This window comes from Solenopsis invicta, chromosome 3, assembly GCF_016802725.1.
Source record: "Solenopsis invicta isolate M01_SB chromosome 3, UNIL_Sinv_3.0, whole genome shotgun sequence".
Lineage (NCBI taxonomy): Eukaryota > Metazoa > Arthropoda > Insecta > Hymenoptera > Formicidae > Solenopsis > Solenopsis invicta.
The window spans coordinates 26,578,566-26,597,850 of NC_052666.1; the positions used below are offsets into that span (position 1 = coordinate 26,578,566).

At 35.5% G+C, this 19,285-nt stretch overlaps 2 protein-coding genes across 5 annotated transcripts in view; both read right to left on the reverse strand.

The window, feature by feature from the left end:
- Positions 1 to 2,006: 2,006 nt before the first annotated feature.
- On the reverse strand, positions 2,007 to 3,857 carry LOC105207892. Its single transcript, XM_011177564.3, has one exon. The coding sequence runs from the start codon at positions 3,793 to 3,795 to the stop codon at positions 3,001 to 3,003; it is 795 nt and encodes a 264-aa protein (XP_011175866.1). The 5' UTR covers positions 3,796 to 3,857; the 3' UTR covers positions 2,007 to 3,000.
- LOC105207912 overlaps positions 3,685 to 19,285 on the reverse strand; it is a 71,933-nt gene continuing 56,332 nt past the window's right edge. For all 4 annotated transcript variants that reach the window (XM_026133186.2, XM_026133187.2, XM_026133185.2 and 1 more), the window contains 4 exons: positions 10,135 to 10,311; positions 8,214 to 8,463; positions 4,663 to 4,843; positions 3,685 to 4,017 (listed from right to left, as the gene is read on the reverse strand). In XM_026133186.2, coding sequence (XP_025988971.2) covers positions 3,871 to 4,017; positions 4,663 to 4,843; positions 8,214 to 8,463; positions 10,135 to 10,311 — 755 coding nt within the window. In that variant the 3' untranslated portion in view covers positions 3,685 to 3,870. The remainder of the gene's footprint in view (positions 4,018 to 4,662; positions 4,844 to 8,213; positions 8,464 to 10,134; positions 10,312 to 19,285) is intronic.

Below are 19,285 nucleotides of genomic sequence, written 5' to 3' on the forward strand. Positions count from 1 at the left end.
CACAGTGAATCCATAATAAAAAAAAAGGATACGCACACAGTGAGTCGCTGGTAAATCTGATCTTCTCATCGCGATTTGTTCGTCTCTTGATCGTGCTGAACGCCGATGTGGTGGATCGTAGCGTAAACTTGTACTTTTTCTCTTTTTTTTTTTACAAAATACTGGGAGTGGTAGCTCTGCAATGGCCTTACGTCTCTACGCTATAGCTGACAATCCAACAGAGTTACGAAGAAAGGGCACTCGTGACGACACATTACATATAATATATGCATAACGAAACGACACTCGCCTAATTTTTGCTTGATACCACTACGTCTACGATTATCTCACCTTGATTCGCAAGTTCACACGTGTGAAAACCGACGGAAGAGTCCTCCGTAAATGCTCGTTAAATGCGCAACTTGAACGCAGACCCCGACGTCGCGTTTCTTCGCGATCGCTCGCGAATCAGAAATGCAAAAATTAGAATAAAAATATAAATGTTAAAAACCGGTTTGTGCCGCTTTGACGATTATAATTTAAAGAAGATCCGATTAGGACCGCGCTCACTTTCATTCGCTTGCTAATCGATAATCATATGATTTTAACGCGCGGTGAGCTCACGCGAACCGACTCTTCTCCCTCGTGACGTTCGTTCGCGGACAGAGGAAGGGTTCGCATTTATCTATTTGTTTATATGCGTGCGGGTTGCCTACGACACGACGAGGGGGAGTGCGCGTATCTCGAATCATCGCGTCACGAATTATACTTCGAATCACACACCTTGTTTGTTATGTTACTTAATACTGGAACGTTCATTCAAATGCTTAGGTTTTATATAGGCTTTAATGCTGCCGCGACGCAATATGGCACTTGGATTACGCGTGTACATCCGTTGATTGTAGGTACTTGTGTGCTGCTCTTCTCTGGACGATCGCCGTTAACGAGACAACTCGAAGAGCTGAGAGAACGTAGGAAATATATCACGAAATTTTATTTATCTCTATAAATACAGCTGTTCGTCATGTCCGTTATTAATTTAAGGATGTATGGACATTTTTCCAATCGTTAAGAAAATTATGAAAAAATTACAGATTGTTCTATATTGCGTTCGAAAGTAGTAGAAAAAATTTGGCAGCAATTTCTTATCTGGATAAAAAGTTATTTCAATAAGAAGTAGACATGTGCCCTAATGAAAATATAATTAATAATGAAATGTAAAAAAAAATTGAAATTTTTTTATTGAAGAACTTTAAATATTCAAGATGATTTATGTAACGTTTCATTGTGATGCAGAGATCAGTTCTGTAAAATAAACAAAATTTATTTATTTATTTATTTACAAAATAACTAAATAGACAATTACAATGAAACTTTGAATCACTTTGAACACTTAACTACTTACACAAAAAAATTGAGATTTTTTTAATGTTTGTAAAAAACAATTTCATTTTTAATAACAAATAAAGTAAATAAACTAGAAAAATATGTTATAAATAAAAATATAATCTTATTCATACAACTGTCATACGTATATTGTGTACACAGTTTGAAGTGTTAATACATTTCCAAATTTTATTTACTTTGCAGGGACTGTGTGTCCGATACATCCTTAATACGCGATGATCAACTAAAAATTAAAAATAGAACGAACAACTAGTTATCAAGATATAGAATTAAATAATTAAAACTCATTTAAAAAAATTTTTTTTAAAGAGAAATATAAAATAATTGAAACTGAAACAACATAAATTCTCTGCATTTGGAATTTCACTTTCTCGAAACTATCACCTTCTATATATGTGATGTACTTCCTTCATCCACTCGTTTCTCCAATCGCAAAAAAGCGATTCGCAAAGCCGCCGTGAATAACTTTCGCACGCCGACATGATATGCCGTCGGTGTTCCTCGATATAAAAAATAATTCGGAGCGGTGCTGACGCGCGAAACTTGAGAGGAGCTCGCGATTTAGCGTCCGCGATGATCCCAGGCAGTTTAGTGGAATGAAATTGGTATTACTTTCTCTCTTTTTTTTTTTGCTCGCTTTCACGCTTAATCTTTGGTTCGCTTTCGCGCGGATGCGGGTGCGAACGATTAATTAGCCCCGCGCGATTGTACATTTGCACGGAGATAAAGTGGATTTTCGACTTTTAAACCAAGCGGCAACGCGACATTTCTCACACTGCAAACGCGGTAATAACGCGGATAAGCCGCTGCTAAGCTTTTTCTTTTGAGTCGCAAGACACTGACCACTTCATCCTATAAAAGTAAAAATGTTCGATCAAAGCAATAAAGGTGTGTACTGGCTTTCGGAGATGCCGGATCGGATGCGCAGCTAGAAGGAGATAATCTCTATCTCTAAACTGAGAAAAGGGAAGAACGAAACGGAAACGGTTTTCTGTCTCTAAGTGCTTTGCGCGTTATCGAGGCCGCAATGGTTATCGAAAAATAATGCTTCGGAATAAACGTCGCGTAATAGCATAATTTTCTCGCCATTAACACTTAACGACACTGAAGATGACACTGAAGACAATAATGTGAAACAAATTGCACATCGTTACGTAGAAAAGTAAGAAAACGAAAATGAATCCAGACCTTTTTCGATTGTCTGACACAGATGTTACTACAAAAGTGAACACTTACTGTCCAAGACATAAAAATTAATCTAAACGACGGGGATAAAAATGAGAACTTCGCGTATAAGAAAAATTAAGTAGACAAATAAAGAGACGAAGATAAATGCACGCGGGAGATTTTTCTCGTCGCGCCGCGACTTCTCTCTCCCGCGTTCTATAAGTAAAACAGAGAATTTTTTAAAATAAAATAAAACTTACCGAAAATTAATCAAGTACGAAAGCACAGACTCGAAACTTTGATCTTCGCAGTTCCACTCGGCCGCGAGTAACGCCCGAAAGCAGGATTTCAGATACGAGCGTATCCTACGATGTTTCTTTAAGAAGTCTGTTACACGCTTTATTTTCTTTTCTTATCTCTCTCCTCTCTTTTATCGCAGTCTAATCTCTACATGACGGAACATCGTTTGACGTTGTACCTATTATCTTGGTCCACATTGTTAATGCTGAGTACCTTGAGAAGTCTCTCGGTATCTTTGAAGCCATGCCTGCCGTGCTGCTGCTGCTGCTGCTTCATCAGCATCATCGTCGCCGTTGTCGTTTTCTTCTTCTTTTTTTTCTTCCTCTTGCGCTTGGTCTGCGGCAACGTCAGCTCCAGCATCTGCTCGAGCCGCAGGCGAATAGGCCAACCGGCGCTCCCGTCTTCGGCGTCCCGATGGTAGGTGTAGTTCGACGTGTTAGGCTCCTGGTGATCCCGACGTTCCCACCACCACGGGTTCTTGCACGAGCTCGTCTGCTGCTCGCTCTGCTGTGGGTCCTGATAACCATCATCCTCTGCCATCGGCCGCCTGGGCTGCACGAAGGAGTCGTGAACACGAACCGGTCGCGCCAGCGAGGACCTCTTCTTGACCGGTGTCAAGTGCGCGGCCTGATGCCTCGCCAGAGACTTGCTCGTGCCGCTTCTCGCGCTTCGAATTCTTCTGAACTCATCGGGAGACATCGGCGCCTCTTCATCGAGATACAGTTCTGCGCTCGAGGTAGGCAGATGATAATTACCGCGAAACCGATGACCGGCGGCGATGGCTCCGCCGTCGCTCTTGCTGTTATTGTTGTTACTGCAGCTATTATTGTTGTTCCTGCCGTTGGCGTTGCTGTTATCCGCATGACGGCACTGCTCGGCGCATTGCAGGCAATCGTAGTACTTCTCGGCGACGTGGCGGCGTGCCGAGAAACGATCGCGCATATCGGTGCAACGGCGACGCTCGTTGCTCGCGATCGCGCTACCGCCGCGTACAACTTGATGATGATAAGGTTGCTGTCACACCTCCTGCAGGTACTTGAGGGGACAGAGGATCTCCTTGTAGAGAACGTCGCCTTCCTTGCCCGTGTGATCGGCGGAACGTACGTCCGCCGCGCATCTCACCATCGCCACCCCGTCCACCTCTTCGCCCACTTGGATTACGATCTACGTACATTGTGTGTAATGAAAGAATCGAATTTTCGCGTTAAAGAATCGTGAATTACGTTAATTCGGAAATGAAGATGTTTAATACATTGAGAAAAAAAATTGACGTATTAAATTGATTAAATTCTTCAATTCGATTAAGGAGGTGCACCAGAGTAAACGGGCTAGAAAAAATCGGTAAGTTTTGGAAATTTTTATCTCGAAAAGTAATTATGCAATTCGATTGCACATTTTTTAATCAAAAGTACATTTATTTAACTGTAATTAAGAATTTTTATACGAAAATTTATTCATAGAAAGTTTTGTTATTTCTTTTTGCGTAGACCGTGTTCCTCAGTGATGCAGTTTGCGCTGTTCACAATATCTCGGAAACGACTCGACCGATTTATTTCAAATTTGGAGGCAATGTTCTTCGATAATTTATTTAATCTCTGATGAGCCCACTTTTTTTTAATTATTTCAGTTTTTAATGAATTGAATCAGTCAAACATTTTGTGTGAAAAATCAAAGTTTAATTTTAAAAGATCTTTGTTTTTTTAAAAAAATATTTACAAAAATCTGGATCGACAATGATAGGCATTACATTAAGAATGATATGCTTGATGATTCAAGAAATAAAAATTTTAAATGTTGGTTTTTAAATACCTGGTCTCGCAGCAGAGTGGTTTCAGCCAACTGCAAGTTGCGCGTGACCTGTAGAGTCCTTTGACCAGACTCTACTCGCATTACATACGCACTTGGAAAATAACCGATACGACCACCGAGACACTTGCCTTTCCACCAGTCCTTCTCGGATTTATCGATGACTGTGATTTTGTACCCAGCTCTGTAATAATTATAAAGCATGCGCACATAATTAATGAAACGGTGAAGAACATTAGCTTGCGCGTATATTAATTTGTCTGTACGAGTGTAATAAAAAAAAAAGATTTAAGAACAGACGGGAGGTTTGCATGATTAAACTGGAGACGAAATGGGTGACAAATTTATTTCAGGAAACTTATTTTAGATCATCTTTCTCGCATTTCAGTTTCCATGTGATACTCGCAAATTAATGATCAATAGTCTACTTTAATAAATACACGCCGTTTCAATATCGACGATCGCTTCAATTTACTCTCAAGAAATTTCTATGTGCTATCTTAAATCAAAACTTTTAGACATTGACAAATTAGAGGAAAAAAAGTTGCTTTTTTCGAAAATTTAATCTATAATAATAGAGTGAGGCATCTGAAAAAGAAATAAGTGTAAAGAGTTTAAAGTAAATGTAAAAAAACGAGACGGAGTCAATTTTGTACTTGTATTCGGTATATTGTTTCCATTGCGTTCACGTAAATGATCGTTGGTACAGTGCGACGAGACGAACAAATCGCATGAAAGCACGATGAATTAAGAACAATTTGAAGTTGACATTCGTGTACGGACGCTCGGTTTCGATCATAGATTAAAGTCTATGATTATTCTACTAAAAAGATAGAAGCGAAATCATTTATTTGTTGAATATTTCTGAATAAAAAGGTAGGTATTTGCATTTTTTACTTTAATTTTCATTGATGTATTTTTTTTTTTTTTTTTTTTTTTTCAAGAAATCCCATCTCATCGTTGACTAAACTTTTGTAAAAATCAATTCTTTTTACTTCTAAGTTAAATAAAAAGTTGTTAACTTTTTAACTTTATTACATCACTTTTAACTTTTTAACTCATTACTTGGTACAATTTAATTGGAAAATTTAATATTTAATGATGACTGTCAATAAACGTTCTGTAAAGGTATCGTAATTAATATTATAATTTGTCGTTAGCTTATAAAATTATATATGATTTAACTGGAAAATTTAATATTTATAAATGTAATAATTGATAATGATCGCAATAATGTTTTACTTTAGAGAGTCATAATCAATATCCATAAATATGTAAAGGTTTCGTAATTAATGTTGTAAACATTAGCTTTTTAAAACTGTATATGAATTAATTGAGAAATTACGTACAGAATCAAAACTTCGCGCCTGAAGATGTCGCGGGAGATGTTAGCGTCGCTACGAAGTCAGCCGCATAAACATAGCGTATCCGTTCCCAACTTCGTGTCGCCGCGACAGACTGCACTATTCGAGACACAACTGCAGCGTTCGTTATATTCATCGTCGAGATGTAAATAATCGTCGTATAGTGTTATTGTCGTCCATGATCGAGTGCGTTCTACAAGAAATTTCACTTTCCTGGAAATTTCCTGCACGTGCACTCGCTTCGGCGGGCCTCACTGGCCCGGGCGGGCGGGGTGGGTGGGCTCGCCGGCCAGCTCGGAAGCGACGGGAGTGGGGGTAAAAGGGGGTCCAGTAGTTATCCCGGCACCGTCCACCGTTTCGGTACGAATCCGCGGCCGCTCCGCGTTTCCTCGCGTTTCCTCGCGTTTCCTCGCGGTTTACTCGCACGGTGCCGGGTCTCGCGAGTGTCGGTGATATCGGAGCCATCGGCTTCGAGCGAAGGATGATCGTTTCGGAGTGTGAGTGCGCGGTGCTGAAAGTATATCGCGATCGTGTCCGACGCCGTCCCTCCGTTCACCCGCTTGCCCGCCTTCAATCCGCTCGTCGAGCTCATTTAACGCTCCGAGCTGATCTATTTGGAGTATCGGGGGTATATCCGGAGTATCGACAACGGAGAGAAGAGGACGGCGGAGAGGAGCTCGATCGAGAGAGGGCGATCACAATTTAGAAGCGATAACGGTCGACCTGGCGTCACCGTTTGAATTTCCCGTTGGTGATATCTCGCCACTTTCGTAGCTTGTGAATGTAAGTTGATGCGCTAGAGTCTTGCAATAACGAGCATTTAGACGTAGTAGCGAGATCTATCGCGTGTGATGAAAAATCTGCCGTGGAATACAGTTTGTTACTGTATCGGGACAGATTCGTCAAGTGAGCTCCGTGCGACCATCGAAATTATTGACAAATCGAGCATGGTAGTTCCGTCGAGTGTAATTCGTGCGACCGTCGTGTCGCTGAATACAGTATACTGCGTCGGTAATGTCGGTAACATAGACCACTCTTCTATTGAATTTCGAATTCTCGCGTGATACGATGTGACGTATAAGATCTGATTTGATTTTTCCATCACATTTTTTCATATCAAATTACGATTTGAAATTAAAATCTGAGAAAAACATCGCGTGTAAACATCATCACAGATATCGTAAAAAAAGATATCATTATCTTATTATTCATAGATGTAGTCAATAAGTTTTTTGCTAATTCTGATCTGATTTAATTTGCAGAGAAAAATTAAAATGCCGAATAAATTGACGATTATCATGTCTTCGGCTTATTTAAAGTAACTATTGGACTAAAAGGATAACTATTGTAGAAGCAAGGAGTAGCAGCAGACGAGCAGTCGAGCAGAGAAACGGAAAAGCAGTTGGCGGTGCATCGATTGGTAAGTCAATTTGTTTATTATTTACGACATGCTTACGAAAAAACTGATTATAAATCACAATTGCTTTAAAATTATAATTGCTGTTTAATTGATAATATAATTGCTGAAGATTAGAATCTGTAATTATTTATGTAACAAATTTGTATAACGTACTGATTGTTACGTTACTGAGTTAATCGATAAATTTTATAAAATATAAAATAAATATAGATAGAAAAGGTATAAATAAAATAAATAAAATACAGTTTTATTAGGTTTATTCAAATTAATTTCTGAAATAATTATAAAATAAGTAAATAAAATAATTTTATTTTATTTCAAGTCTATTCAAATCAATTTGTATCTAACTTATTTAAAAGAGTACTTATTAAAGAGAGAGTACTTGTTTAAAAAGTTTAAAAACATTTATATTATCAGTTTAAAAGCAGTTATAAAATTTGTTTAAAGAGCATAAATTATAATTTATAATAAATTTTTTTCATATCATAATTATATAATTATAGGTTTATATTGTATGGTTACATAATTATGCTACGAAGAAAATTTATTCTAAATTACAATATATAATAATCGAAAACGTAAAAAAAATTAGAAAAATTCAAAATCTAATTTAAAATTAAAAAAATAGAATGAGTAAAAACATTTTTTATGCTTAAGGCATCCAATGTATTTTTTTGTGACAAGCATTTATGATTATTTTCGTAAATATTCGCGAAAAGAAATGGAAAAAACGCTGGTTTTTTCTCATGCTATGCGTAACAGGCTCTTACTTGAGATCCAGTTCGTCTGGATGTCGTGCTTCGAAGTTGTATAGAACGACGTACAGATTGTTCGGCGGTAGAACGCGCTTGCCAGGTGGATTTAGTTGGTTCTGATTGTTGGTGTGCGGCGACGGGCACGGTGACGTGCTTGCCGACGAGTACGATTTCTCGTTATCGTCCGGCAGCTCCATGCTGGACATCCGTATGGCGCTTCGCACGTGTTTGTGCATACCGTGGCTTTGACCCGGGCTGCAGGGTGCTGGAAATTAACATTCGCACGCGCGAATCCGCGGCTCGTACACTGTTCAAAGGCTAATTAGGTTGCTACATGTAAAATTCTCATTTCGTTCACTCAGACAAATTAAAGTTGCGTTTCGCAATTAGGTACGTTCTGTATTTTCTGTTGAAGCTATTAACTCATTTTATTTTGTGATGTTTTAAAAAAAAAGAAGAATCGCAAAATTTAATTTATATACATATATATTTTGAATTTCACGTGCTAAAATTCAATATTTTATTTTGTATAAATGAAGAGTTTTTCTACAAAAAGGCCGGCAAGTCCAAAAAGTTAAATTTTCATGAAACAAACAAATTTTCTCATCTTCAAACAGTTTATTACATAAATATGGTAATTTTGTTTTTCGGATAATAGATATAATAACAAAGTTAGGCTTTAATTAATATTTTAATAGACTCATTAAAAAAAATACATCTAGAAAATACATCTACTTGTTTTATTCATGCGAGAATTTTATATTTTTTACCTTATTTACCTGTTTACCTCATTCTCTTTGCATAAATATGGTAATTTTTTTATCGGATATTTTAATCCGTATAAAAACGAAGTTTTTGGCTTTAATATTTTGAGGGCTCATTGAAGCAAAAACATTAAGAATCACTGTACTTGTTTGATTTTTGCAGAAATTTCAAATTTATTACCTATTTTTATATTTCTCGTTTTCTGTTTGAAATAACTGACATTGTGACATTTAATTAACAGAGTTATAGAGAATGATTTGACACCATAATCCAGATTTTAAAAAATGGATTTGTTTGATTTTTGTAGAAAACCCTTCAAGTATTTTCTTTTTTTCTTCGATATCAGATTTATATTACGAATTGCATTACAACGTTACGTACTAATTTGCAAGTTATTAAGAACTGCTACAACGTTACGTGCCGATTTGCAAGTTATAAAATAAAATGTAAATTTTGTAATATTTTGCATTTTATTAATTTCGTCTCGTAACTTGGAAATTTATATCTGAGAATTAAAATATAAATTTACAGAAGCGCTCACACGCGAGTATAAAAAATGTGCATTGCACACTGAGAGAGAAAGAATGTCTTAAAAAAAATCCTTTACTCGCATCCTAATAGCTTATTTACTTGCAGTCAAGTAAAACAATTTCTCAATTAAAATATTCATGTAAATAAAATAAAGAAATAATTTTCAATCAAATAATTTTTTATTACAGTTCTAGAAAATATTTACCTTTAGGTTGTTTTTATATTCAAGATAATCAGATTTTTAAGTCTAAGAAAACAGTTTAATAATATTATTAGTTGATCTGTAAATCATTATTTAAATGTAAAAAATGTAAAAATACAAAATTATATACTTAATGTATAATAATATATCTATTCATTTAAAAGTACATATTTTTACTTAAACAACTTAAACAAATTCTTGCATAAAAATATACGGTTTAAAAAAAAACGTATTTTTTTTCATTTGAAAAAATTTTTCTCTCAGTGTACGTTTGTAACTGGAGTCTTTTTTGTAACTAAGCTTTGAAGGCAATAGCACTCAACTCACTAAACAAGCTTTTAAATAGTTTTACGATCGGAAGCTCTCTCGCGGAATCGACCGCTTCGTACGTGCCAACCTGATATTACACGCTACGTTATTACGTCTGTGGTTACTCACACAGCCTGTTGATACTGCCGCTGTCAGAATGTCGCGGTGGTGTGGTTTCTCTGGGACCAGCGGCATAGTAATCCCGCGGACGGTGCCGCACGTGCGCGGTGCCTTCCGGCGAGTCCAGGCTGAGGCTCTTCATCCGCAGGTTCAACCTCTCGCGTCTACGTTGCGGGCTATGCGGTGCTTGGTTTTTCATAATTATCGGTTAGAAACGTGTTAGCCACAGTAAAAGAATCACATTTTCCACGCTGACGTCGAAAAAATTAGACGTAATAAAACCGCGACTAGCAGAAGAAAAATCTCTGCAGTATGAAAATCAATGTTTGCCGTTCTGATGAAAACATGCTGCTGTTTCTAATGAAAACTGAATCCGTTTCACAAAACGTGAACTTGTTAACAAAAAATTACAAGCGATATGTCTTTCTTTAACAGACGACGTATCATTTACATTTTGAATAATTGTAGGATTAATCTTAGAACTAACATTATTAATGTAAAATTAAAAATTTGTATATTCATTTAATTTCAATTTCTTTTCACAGAATTTTCTTTTGAATTATTTGTCGAAATTCTCTTTAATGTATTGAATATAAAAAAAAAATTACGAAAAATAGCAATGTACATAGGATGCATCTCTGCAATTAATCGAGCGATACATAATCTGGTTTTTGCAAATAAAATTTGACAAATCTCAAAGGTGTATCTTAAAAGAAATAATCGAGCGTCAGCGTCGAATATGGAAATACCGGCTGTACGGGTAAGCGGGACAACCAATTCTTTGCAAATGCACTTAACATAATTTATACACCGAAATAAAGAGCTTACAAGCAGCACAATTATAACGGGACACGACTCGCGATAAAATATGGGAAATAAAAATTGCGGAAAATAAGATTTTTATTTACAATATTTACATATGCTTTCTTGTCGGGAAAAATAATTCACAGATAGTATTCTCAATGCGCGCGCGTAGGATAACAATTTTTATTTTAATAACAAGCCCCTTGGTCCTATTATTCTAAGTAATATTGGGGATACTTTCAATCTTCTTCTTCTCCTAATCGCGTAGTTTGACGGTATAAGTGCATCATACGACGATACATTGTAATAAGGGAAACTGCAATATTCGATCAACAAAAATTCAACAAAGAACTGACAAGTTTTTCGTAGCGATAGAAACGAATGGTTTTCGCAACGAATTTGAAAGGCTATTCTGGTTTGAAAAGCTGAAAAAAAGATGTTTTTCAGAAAACAATTTTTTTTTAAAGCCCTAAAAACCAATTAATATCAAACTTTGCATACTCTTTTAATTACTATCAGTGTAATAATATTTTTATATTTTTTAGATTTATAAACTACTACTTTCTCGTGTGTTATACATTAATTACTAATAATTTGCAAAAAAGTGCGTAGAGGCGGTGGGATAAATTAATAGCAGCTTTTTTGATATTTAAAACAAAGAAACCAAAGCTTTTTCTATTCAAGAGAAATGAAACTTCCAGCTATAGCTAGAACTAGAATTAAATAAAAATGTCTAAATTTGACAAAATAACAGCCTTGGCAAAAATTTTTTTTATATTTCTCACAAATTTTAATTTTTATTTTTTTATAAACAGAAATAATAAGTACATAATAATGATTCTAGTTCCAGCTACAGAGTTGTATGGTGTATTTGTAAAAAAAGATTTGTGTTGCTGTTCTTAATAATTTCTAAGAAATTCATCCTATTAGATTAAAAAAGCTTTCAAGAAAAACGATTTTGAAGTTTCAAGTACACCTTTTCTGTATAGCATGCAATTTATAGCTTTGCCATTTATTAAATATTGAAAAAACACTTGAGTAATGTTTCTTAAGAACTAAAAATACTAAGAATATATATATAAAAGAAAATCAATTTTTTCGACCTTTTAAACCAGAATACCTTCTTAAGATATTGTCGTATAAAGGCGTTTTGACGTCTCTCTAATGGTTCGTCTACAATAGGTGTAATAAGCCTTAAGCTGTAAAAAATTGACCAATCACAGTCAAATTGAGGAAAATAATCGACTATGATTGGTCAATTTCTTATGATTTAAGGCTCATTACAGCTATTGACCGTAAAAGCGTACTGTTAAAATATTTACTCTCATCGCTCTATCATCAATAAAAGCACGTTTCTAAAATTTCATAGTGCAGAGCTGTATGTTTCGTCTGTCCTACAATTATTTCCGCTCTTGACTTCGCACATTGCGCGAAAAACAGAAATAAATGAAAGGGAAACTGTCGAAACGACCTAACAGCCGCGTATCGAGGATTGAAATGAACGTGAAACAAATCTCGCGTCCGTTGCGATAATAAAGAGTGCCTCAGTATACGATGGAACCGATAAAATAGCCTCGTTCGCTATCAACGTAAAAAGCAATAGTGGCCGTGTTATATCGATTTAAATCGACAGCAAAGCGCAAATTGTCTTCCGCAGGTTGTATTTACATACGTACGTAACGAACCACAAACTGCGAATTGCTTTTCCGTTCGCTCAAGCAATAAATCCGCTTTTACGATTTAATATTTGTTAAAGTCAGTATTTACAAGCATAAAGTTATTTGAAACGTATCTCTGGGAAGGTTTTTTTTGTTGAAAGCAAAATTTTGTTTTTCCTTCAATCTATTTCACTCGAGTTCGCATTTATAAATTATATTTGCGTTAAAAAAATATAACAGGAACGAAAAATGTCTTAATTAAACTGGTTCTCGTGACATTTAATAATCCGCGAAAATGAGACTAGAAAATAATAATCTTATAAGCTCTCCGCATTTTGATATTCTTCCGTCTTCTGCTAAATCCATTCGCATTTTATATTTATATATATTATATACAGAGTGTCTCTAAATAAGTGCTGTACCGTGAAAAATACGAAAAAATGTTTAAAATAATATTTTGTTTCGAAGGGGACGTCTTATGGTGAACACATTTTTTATGGAAATGCATTCTCTTGAGATTTCAAGGTGATCTTTATGTTTTTAAATAGAATTTTATATAATTTTTTTATAAAATATGATTTTTCTCAATTTATTCTGCATCTAAAGGTATTAAAATAGTTATCGAAAAATCAATAATTTATGAGACAGTATATATATTTTATTATGACATATTTAGATATAAAGCATAAAATATCTCCTAAACTATTCATTTTCTCGCAACTGTATCTTAATACTTTTATGCATAATAAAATTGATGTCAAGAAAACACAAAGTTGCTTCTTAAAAAATTATGCAATTTGCAAAATACAGTTACGTAATTTTTTATAAAAGTAACTACATATTCCTTTTATAGCAATTAATGCATCTCATTATTTTTGTGGATGAAAGTATTAAGTCACAGTTTCAAAAATGAATAATTTACGAAATTATTTACGAGATACTTTATATCAAATTATAATACAGAATAAAATATAAAATATCTTGATAAACTATTAACTTTCGATAATTACAATTTAGTGTGTAAAATAATCAATATTACGTAAAAAAAATCCATATAATTTCATTCAACTTAGGCAAAACAGGCGCGCGTTACAAAACTCTTAATATTATATAATTTTTTATACAAATCATTATTAATCCTTCAACACACATAGTCAAAATATGCGATTTTTGCAATGTACTGTAAGTAAATATTGCATTAATACTATTCGTATAAATATTTATTAAAATTTGGGAATTCATTCTCTTAGCGTGGTAAGTGCACAAGACATTGCGTTTCGTTCAAAAATTAATTTTTACATTGGATTGGGCACATATGCAATTACGGGATACAATTCGGTATCGGAGACCGTTGCAATGTGCACTCTGACTTCTCGTCACGTTATCGGTTCAATGAGACTATGTCTCATTGGACTTAGCGTCTAACCGGCCGATCAGGTGAATTAACCATGATTTTTGAGCTTGTCGCGGGTTGACAAAAGCACCCCAGAAAGTGCGTCTCCTTTAAGTGACTTGCTGCCGGCGACTATGGCTTGTAAGATACAGGTGTCGTACGAATCGTGGTTAAGAAAGCTTAATCGACGTTAGACGTGCGTTAAATATGTTTCAGGAGGCAGAACATATTCGGAACGTGCTCACTATCGATCCAGCGCGTTCAAATTGCTAAATCGTTATTTCACGAATTGCGTAACTAACAATGTCTTTTGCACGTGCCATGAAGTAGACGTTTGCATAAACATAAAATAATTTTAAAAAAAAGAAATTCTTTGATTTTTTATGTAAAATTTATATTTTTTCAGCTTTTCGTGTACTGAGTGAAAAATTATTTGATTTTCATAAATATTTATTCGAATAGTAATAATAAAATATTTAATAAATGTAAATACATATTTAGTAGAAGAATCACTGATTTAATTTAGGTTTTATTTTTTCTATTACAATAAATATTTATGTACTTTAAGTAAATATTTCATTATTACTATTCGAATAATTATGTATTAAAATTTAGCATTTTTTTCTCTCAACGTGGTAAGTGCACAAGACATTGCGTTTCGTTCAAAAATTAATTTTCGCGTTTGATTGGGCACATGTACAATTACGGGATACAATTTGGTATCGGAGACCGTTGCAATGTGCATTCTGACTTCTCGTCACGTTATCGGTTCAGTGAGACCATGTCTCATTGCACTTAGCGTTTAACCGGCCGAGCAGCTGGATTAACCACGATTTGTGAGCATGTCGCGGGTTGACAAAAGCACCCCAGAAAGTGCGTCTCCTTTAAGTGACATGCTGCCTGCGACTACGGCTTGTAACAAATACAAGTGTCGTATGAATTGTGGTTGAGAAAGCTTAGTCGACGTTAGACGTGCGTTAAACGTGATACAAAAGGCAGAACGCATTCGTAACGAGCTCACTATCGAACCAGTATCCATCGCGTCCAAAATGTTAAATCGGTATTTCGTTAATCTCCTAACAAGCAATGTCTCTTGCAGGTGCCCCGAGAAGATGCTTGCAGCGCTATAAAATGATTTTTTTAACGCAGAAACTTTTTTTACCTTTAAGTATAATTTTTATTTCTATTTTAAATTTTTGTGATAAATGCACTAGACATTGTGATTCGTTCAGAAAATAATTTCCGCGTTCGATTGAACACATCTGAAATTATGGGGTACGATTCGGTATCGGGGACCGTTGTAATGTGCACTCTGACTTCACGTTATCGGTTCAGTTAGACCATGTCTCATTGCACCTAGCGTTTAACCGGCCGATCAGCTGGATTAACCACGATTTGTGAGTATGTCGCGGGTTGACAAAAGCACCCCAGAAAGTGCGTCTCCTTTAAGTGACATGCTGCCTGCGACTACGGCTTGTAACAAATACAAGTGTCGTAAGAATTGTGGTTCGGAAAGCTTAGTCGACGTTAGACGTGCGTTAAACGTGATTCGGAAAGCAGGACACATTTGCAACGAGCTCGTCATTGATCCCGCATCCAGCGCGTCCGAATTGTTAAATCATTATTTTACGTATCGCTTAATAAGCGATGTTTCTTACACGTGTCACGAAGATGTTCGTAGCAATTTAAAATGCTTTTTTAATATTAAAATTATTTTTATTTGTTATGTATAATTCTTATTTTTATTTCATCCCTTTCGTGAATATTTAATTTTAATTTAAACTTTTGATGTATTTTATTCTTATAGACTAGAAATATGAATAACTGATCCGGTTACATTTCCAGATATTATATAGTTCAAGTATTTGGGAGAGCATACTCCCGTACTAACATGAAATTCTGAGAAAATAAATAATCAACTTTAAAAATTATATTTAAAGTCTTATATCATTAAACATAATTTTTTGTAATTTTTTCTTTAGAATACACCCACTTCCAACATAAATGTATTAAAAAATTTTAATTTGGTAAAATACATTCTTCTTCGATTCATTCAGTCATTACTCAAATTATCTAGTTGACATTCAATCAGAATAAATTTGGAATCAACAAAAGGTAAGACCAATCTAGCCGTAAAAGAAAGATGTGGTCGATACTGATAAAAAATTATATGATTTATCTAAATACATATATAAATACATGGCTTTTCCCACGCTGAGAGAAATGTTTGGTGAAATCAACTAAAGTTTGGTTAAATAGTGATCAAATGAATTTTATAGTTATACGAGACAAAACGGTACGTGCTACGTGCGCGTTACAAAGCTTTTAATATTACATAATTTCATACAAATTACAAATTGAATATTACACTATTTACCTCTCAATACACGTAGTCAAAATACGCAATGTCCGCGATGACGTACAGCCATTTACGAAGTAAGCGCTGAATGAGAACCAATCAGCATTTCGGAAAATCGACAACAATAAAATTTGAGAAATCAAATATCGATGCAATGCACTTTTTTAGATAATGAAAAAAATAAACAAAAGTCATCTTGAAAAAGTCATCACAAAAACACATCTTCATTTAAAAAATATGTGTCTACCATAAAATGTTTGCTTTGAAAGAAAGTAAGTTTTACTTGAAACTTTTTTTCGTATCTCCTACAATATAGTTTACGAGATATTTTATATATTTTATTCTAGTATGTTTTTACATAAAGCATAAAATATGTCATAAACTATTTATTTTTTGGGAACTGTATCTTAATACTTTTATGTATAATAAAATTGGTGTAAAGAAAATATAGTTGCTCTTCCAAAAATTGAGCAATTTGCAATACGTAGTGACGTAATTTTTTATAAAAGAAACTATATGTTTATTTACAGTAATTAATGCATCTCATTATTTTTGTGGATGAAAGTATTAAGTCACAATTTCTAAAAAATGAATAATTTACGAGATAATTTATACTTAATGTCAAAAAATAATAGAATTTAAAATATAAAATATCTCGATAAATTATTGATTTTTTGATAATCACAATTTAATATGCAAAATAATTAAAAGAATCATATTATGTAAAAAAATTCATATAATTTTATTTAAAAAAAAATAAATAAAAATAAAAAAAAGTTATCTTGAAATCTTAAAAACACATCTTCACTTAAAAAATATATATGTCTATTATGAAATGTTTTCTTTGAAAGAGGGTAAGTTTTACTCGAAACATTGTTTCGTATCTTCTGCGGTTTAGAAATTATTTCAAATAGCACTTGTCTGCAGATACCCTGTATTTAAAATAGTTTACATTTTAAAACAGTCGTGGTGTGTGTGCGTGTGTAGCAAATAACTGGAACTTTCATTCGAATTACACTTTGGCTCGAAACGACACTTCGAAACAGTGTTCTCTCGTTGTACGTCAAGCAATCCTAAGTATGATGAATCGTCGCGAACAATTGCGATGTCGAGTGGGTAGATAAATAGGCTAACACACTCCTGACGTTAAGCGCGAATCGGGTTCAAATTAAAGCGTGTATTTGCGCTCTTCTCGTCGACCTCTGCAGTCCTTTGCTCTTTCCGCATCTGGATGTATCCGCGCGTGTTCCTCCTCCTCTTCCCCCTACTCTTTTCCTTCCTCGTACGGCTAGCTAATTACCTCGGCGAAATAAAATTTCCAATGATCGTGCATTCGTGATGCGCTCGATCGCGTGAGAAAGCTGCTTTTCGATCGCTGTTGATATAATATACGGTGACCTATATGTGTACAGCCGGATCGATACACTCGACTGAGAATCGACACCCACGTTTGCGCATCTGTCCGTTATTCGCTGTCTCCGTGGTCGTCCATTAGCGACTATTAATCAACGAGCGCGAAATACGTGTCTCCTCGAGCGTCACGAAAACGTAGTCGAGTTATAGTGAATTAGTACAGATGACATTATTCTGTACAACACGATTGACGTTTTAATAGACATTTCGAGATGTCCCTCTGGATATTTCTATAATATCCCGCAGTATCCGGACTTTTTAATCTTTAGTAATACTGCTATTACATATCCGACATGTAACACGAAATATTCATCATGCTCTGTTCGTGCGTTTAATATTCACTCTCCCGTGTGTAATAAATAGCGGCAGTTAACGAACATTCGAAAATCCGGAGGTTACCGGGATATATTTAGATATCCGATGGATACCCAAAGAACGTCCGTAAAATGTGTGCTCCTGCCCCGTGCGGAGAGTAGTGGGATGAAAATCGAGGGGGAAACACAGGTCGCGACAAACGAATAAATAAAATCGATACTGCTCGAGGAGCGGGAAGAGAAACGACGAGACGACAAGCGATGACGCTGCCGATGTCCTCGGGGTGGATCCTTCCCGCAAGGATTCGTCGTGTTCGCGGAGATGCATCTGGATGCACTCGTCGCGCGAGAATGCGCCATTCGATCGAGACGACGCGATGCAATGCGATGCGACGCGACGCGATGCGACGCACCGTCATCGTTTTCTATTGGCACCGCGCTGCGCTTGCACGTCCACGTCGGGTGTCCTTAGCGAGGCCGACGTCGAAGGCGTCGACTCCTGCGACATCAGCACCAGAGGCTGTCCGAAGGGTCGCGTGCCGGAAGTGGAACCGCCGCTGCCGCGTCCTGATCAATCAAATTTCAACAACGGTCACTGCGATCATGCGACATTCTGACATTTCTCTCTTCCAGCGGTCAGTTCGTCTTTCTGATTCACTCTTCACTCGATTTCTCAGCTGAGACCTCTCAGTCTTGTTTAAAGGGTTACGGAAATCGTCAAACTCTCGCACAAGTTCTCGTTAATGGTTCGCGTTAGGCTTATGGCACACAGGCTGGAAATCCTGGTGTTACTGATGTTCCTCGGGGGGGAGGGGAGGGGTTAGTCGGCGATATTCTTTTCGCGTTAGTCCCTTCTTGTGTTATTCTTCGTTATTTATGATGATTGATTACTTGGTTTTTTTTATGTACGATATTCTTATTATGGCACCTCACAGTTTTGTTTCGCATGTGTTTACTGTTGTAAAAAGAATGTACACGAAAAGAAAAAGGGGAAGAGCAGAAGCAATAATTAAATGATCGAAAAAGAAAGTCTTAAACATAACTCAGTAAACAAGTTACAGTTAATATAACTGTTATAATTTCCCCACATCAATGTAACTGTTATATAATACAGTTATATTGTTGAGTAGTTTTATATAACTGTAACTTGATGCTGCGAATAATCGTTATAATTAACTTAATCACTAACACCGGTATTATTTATTAATATCTACTTATT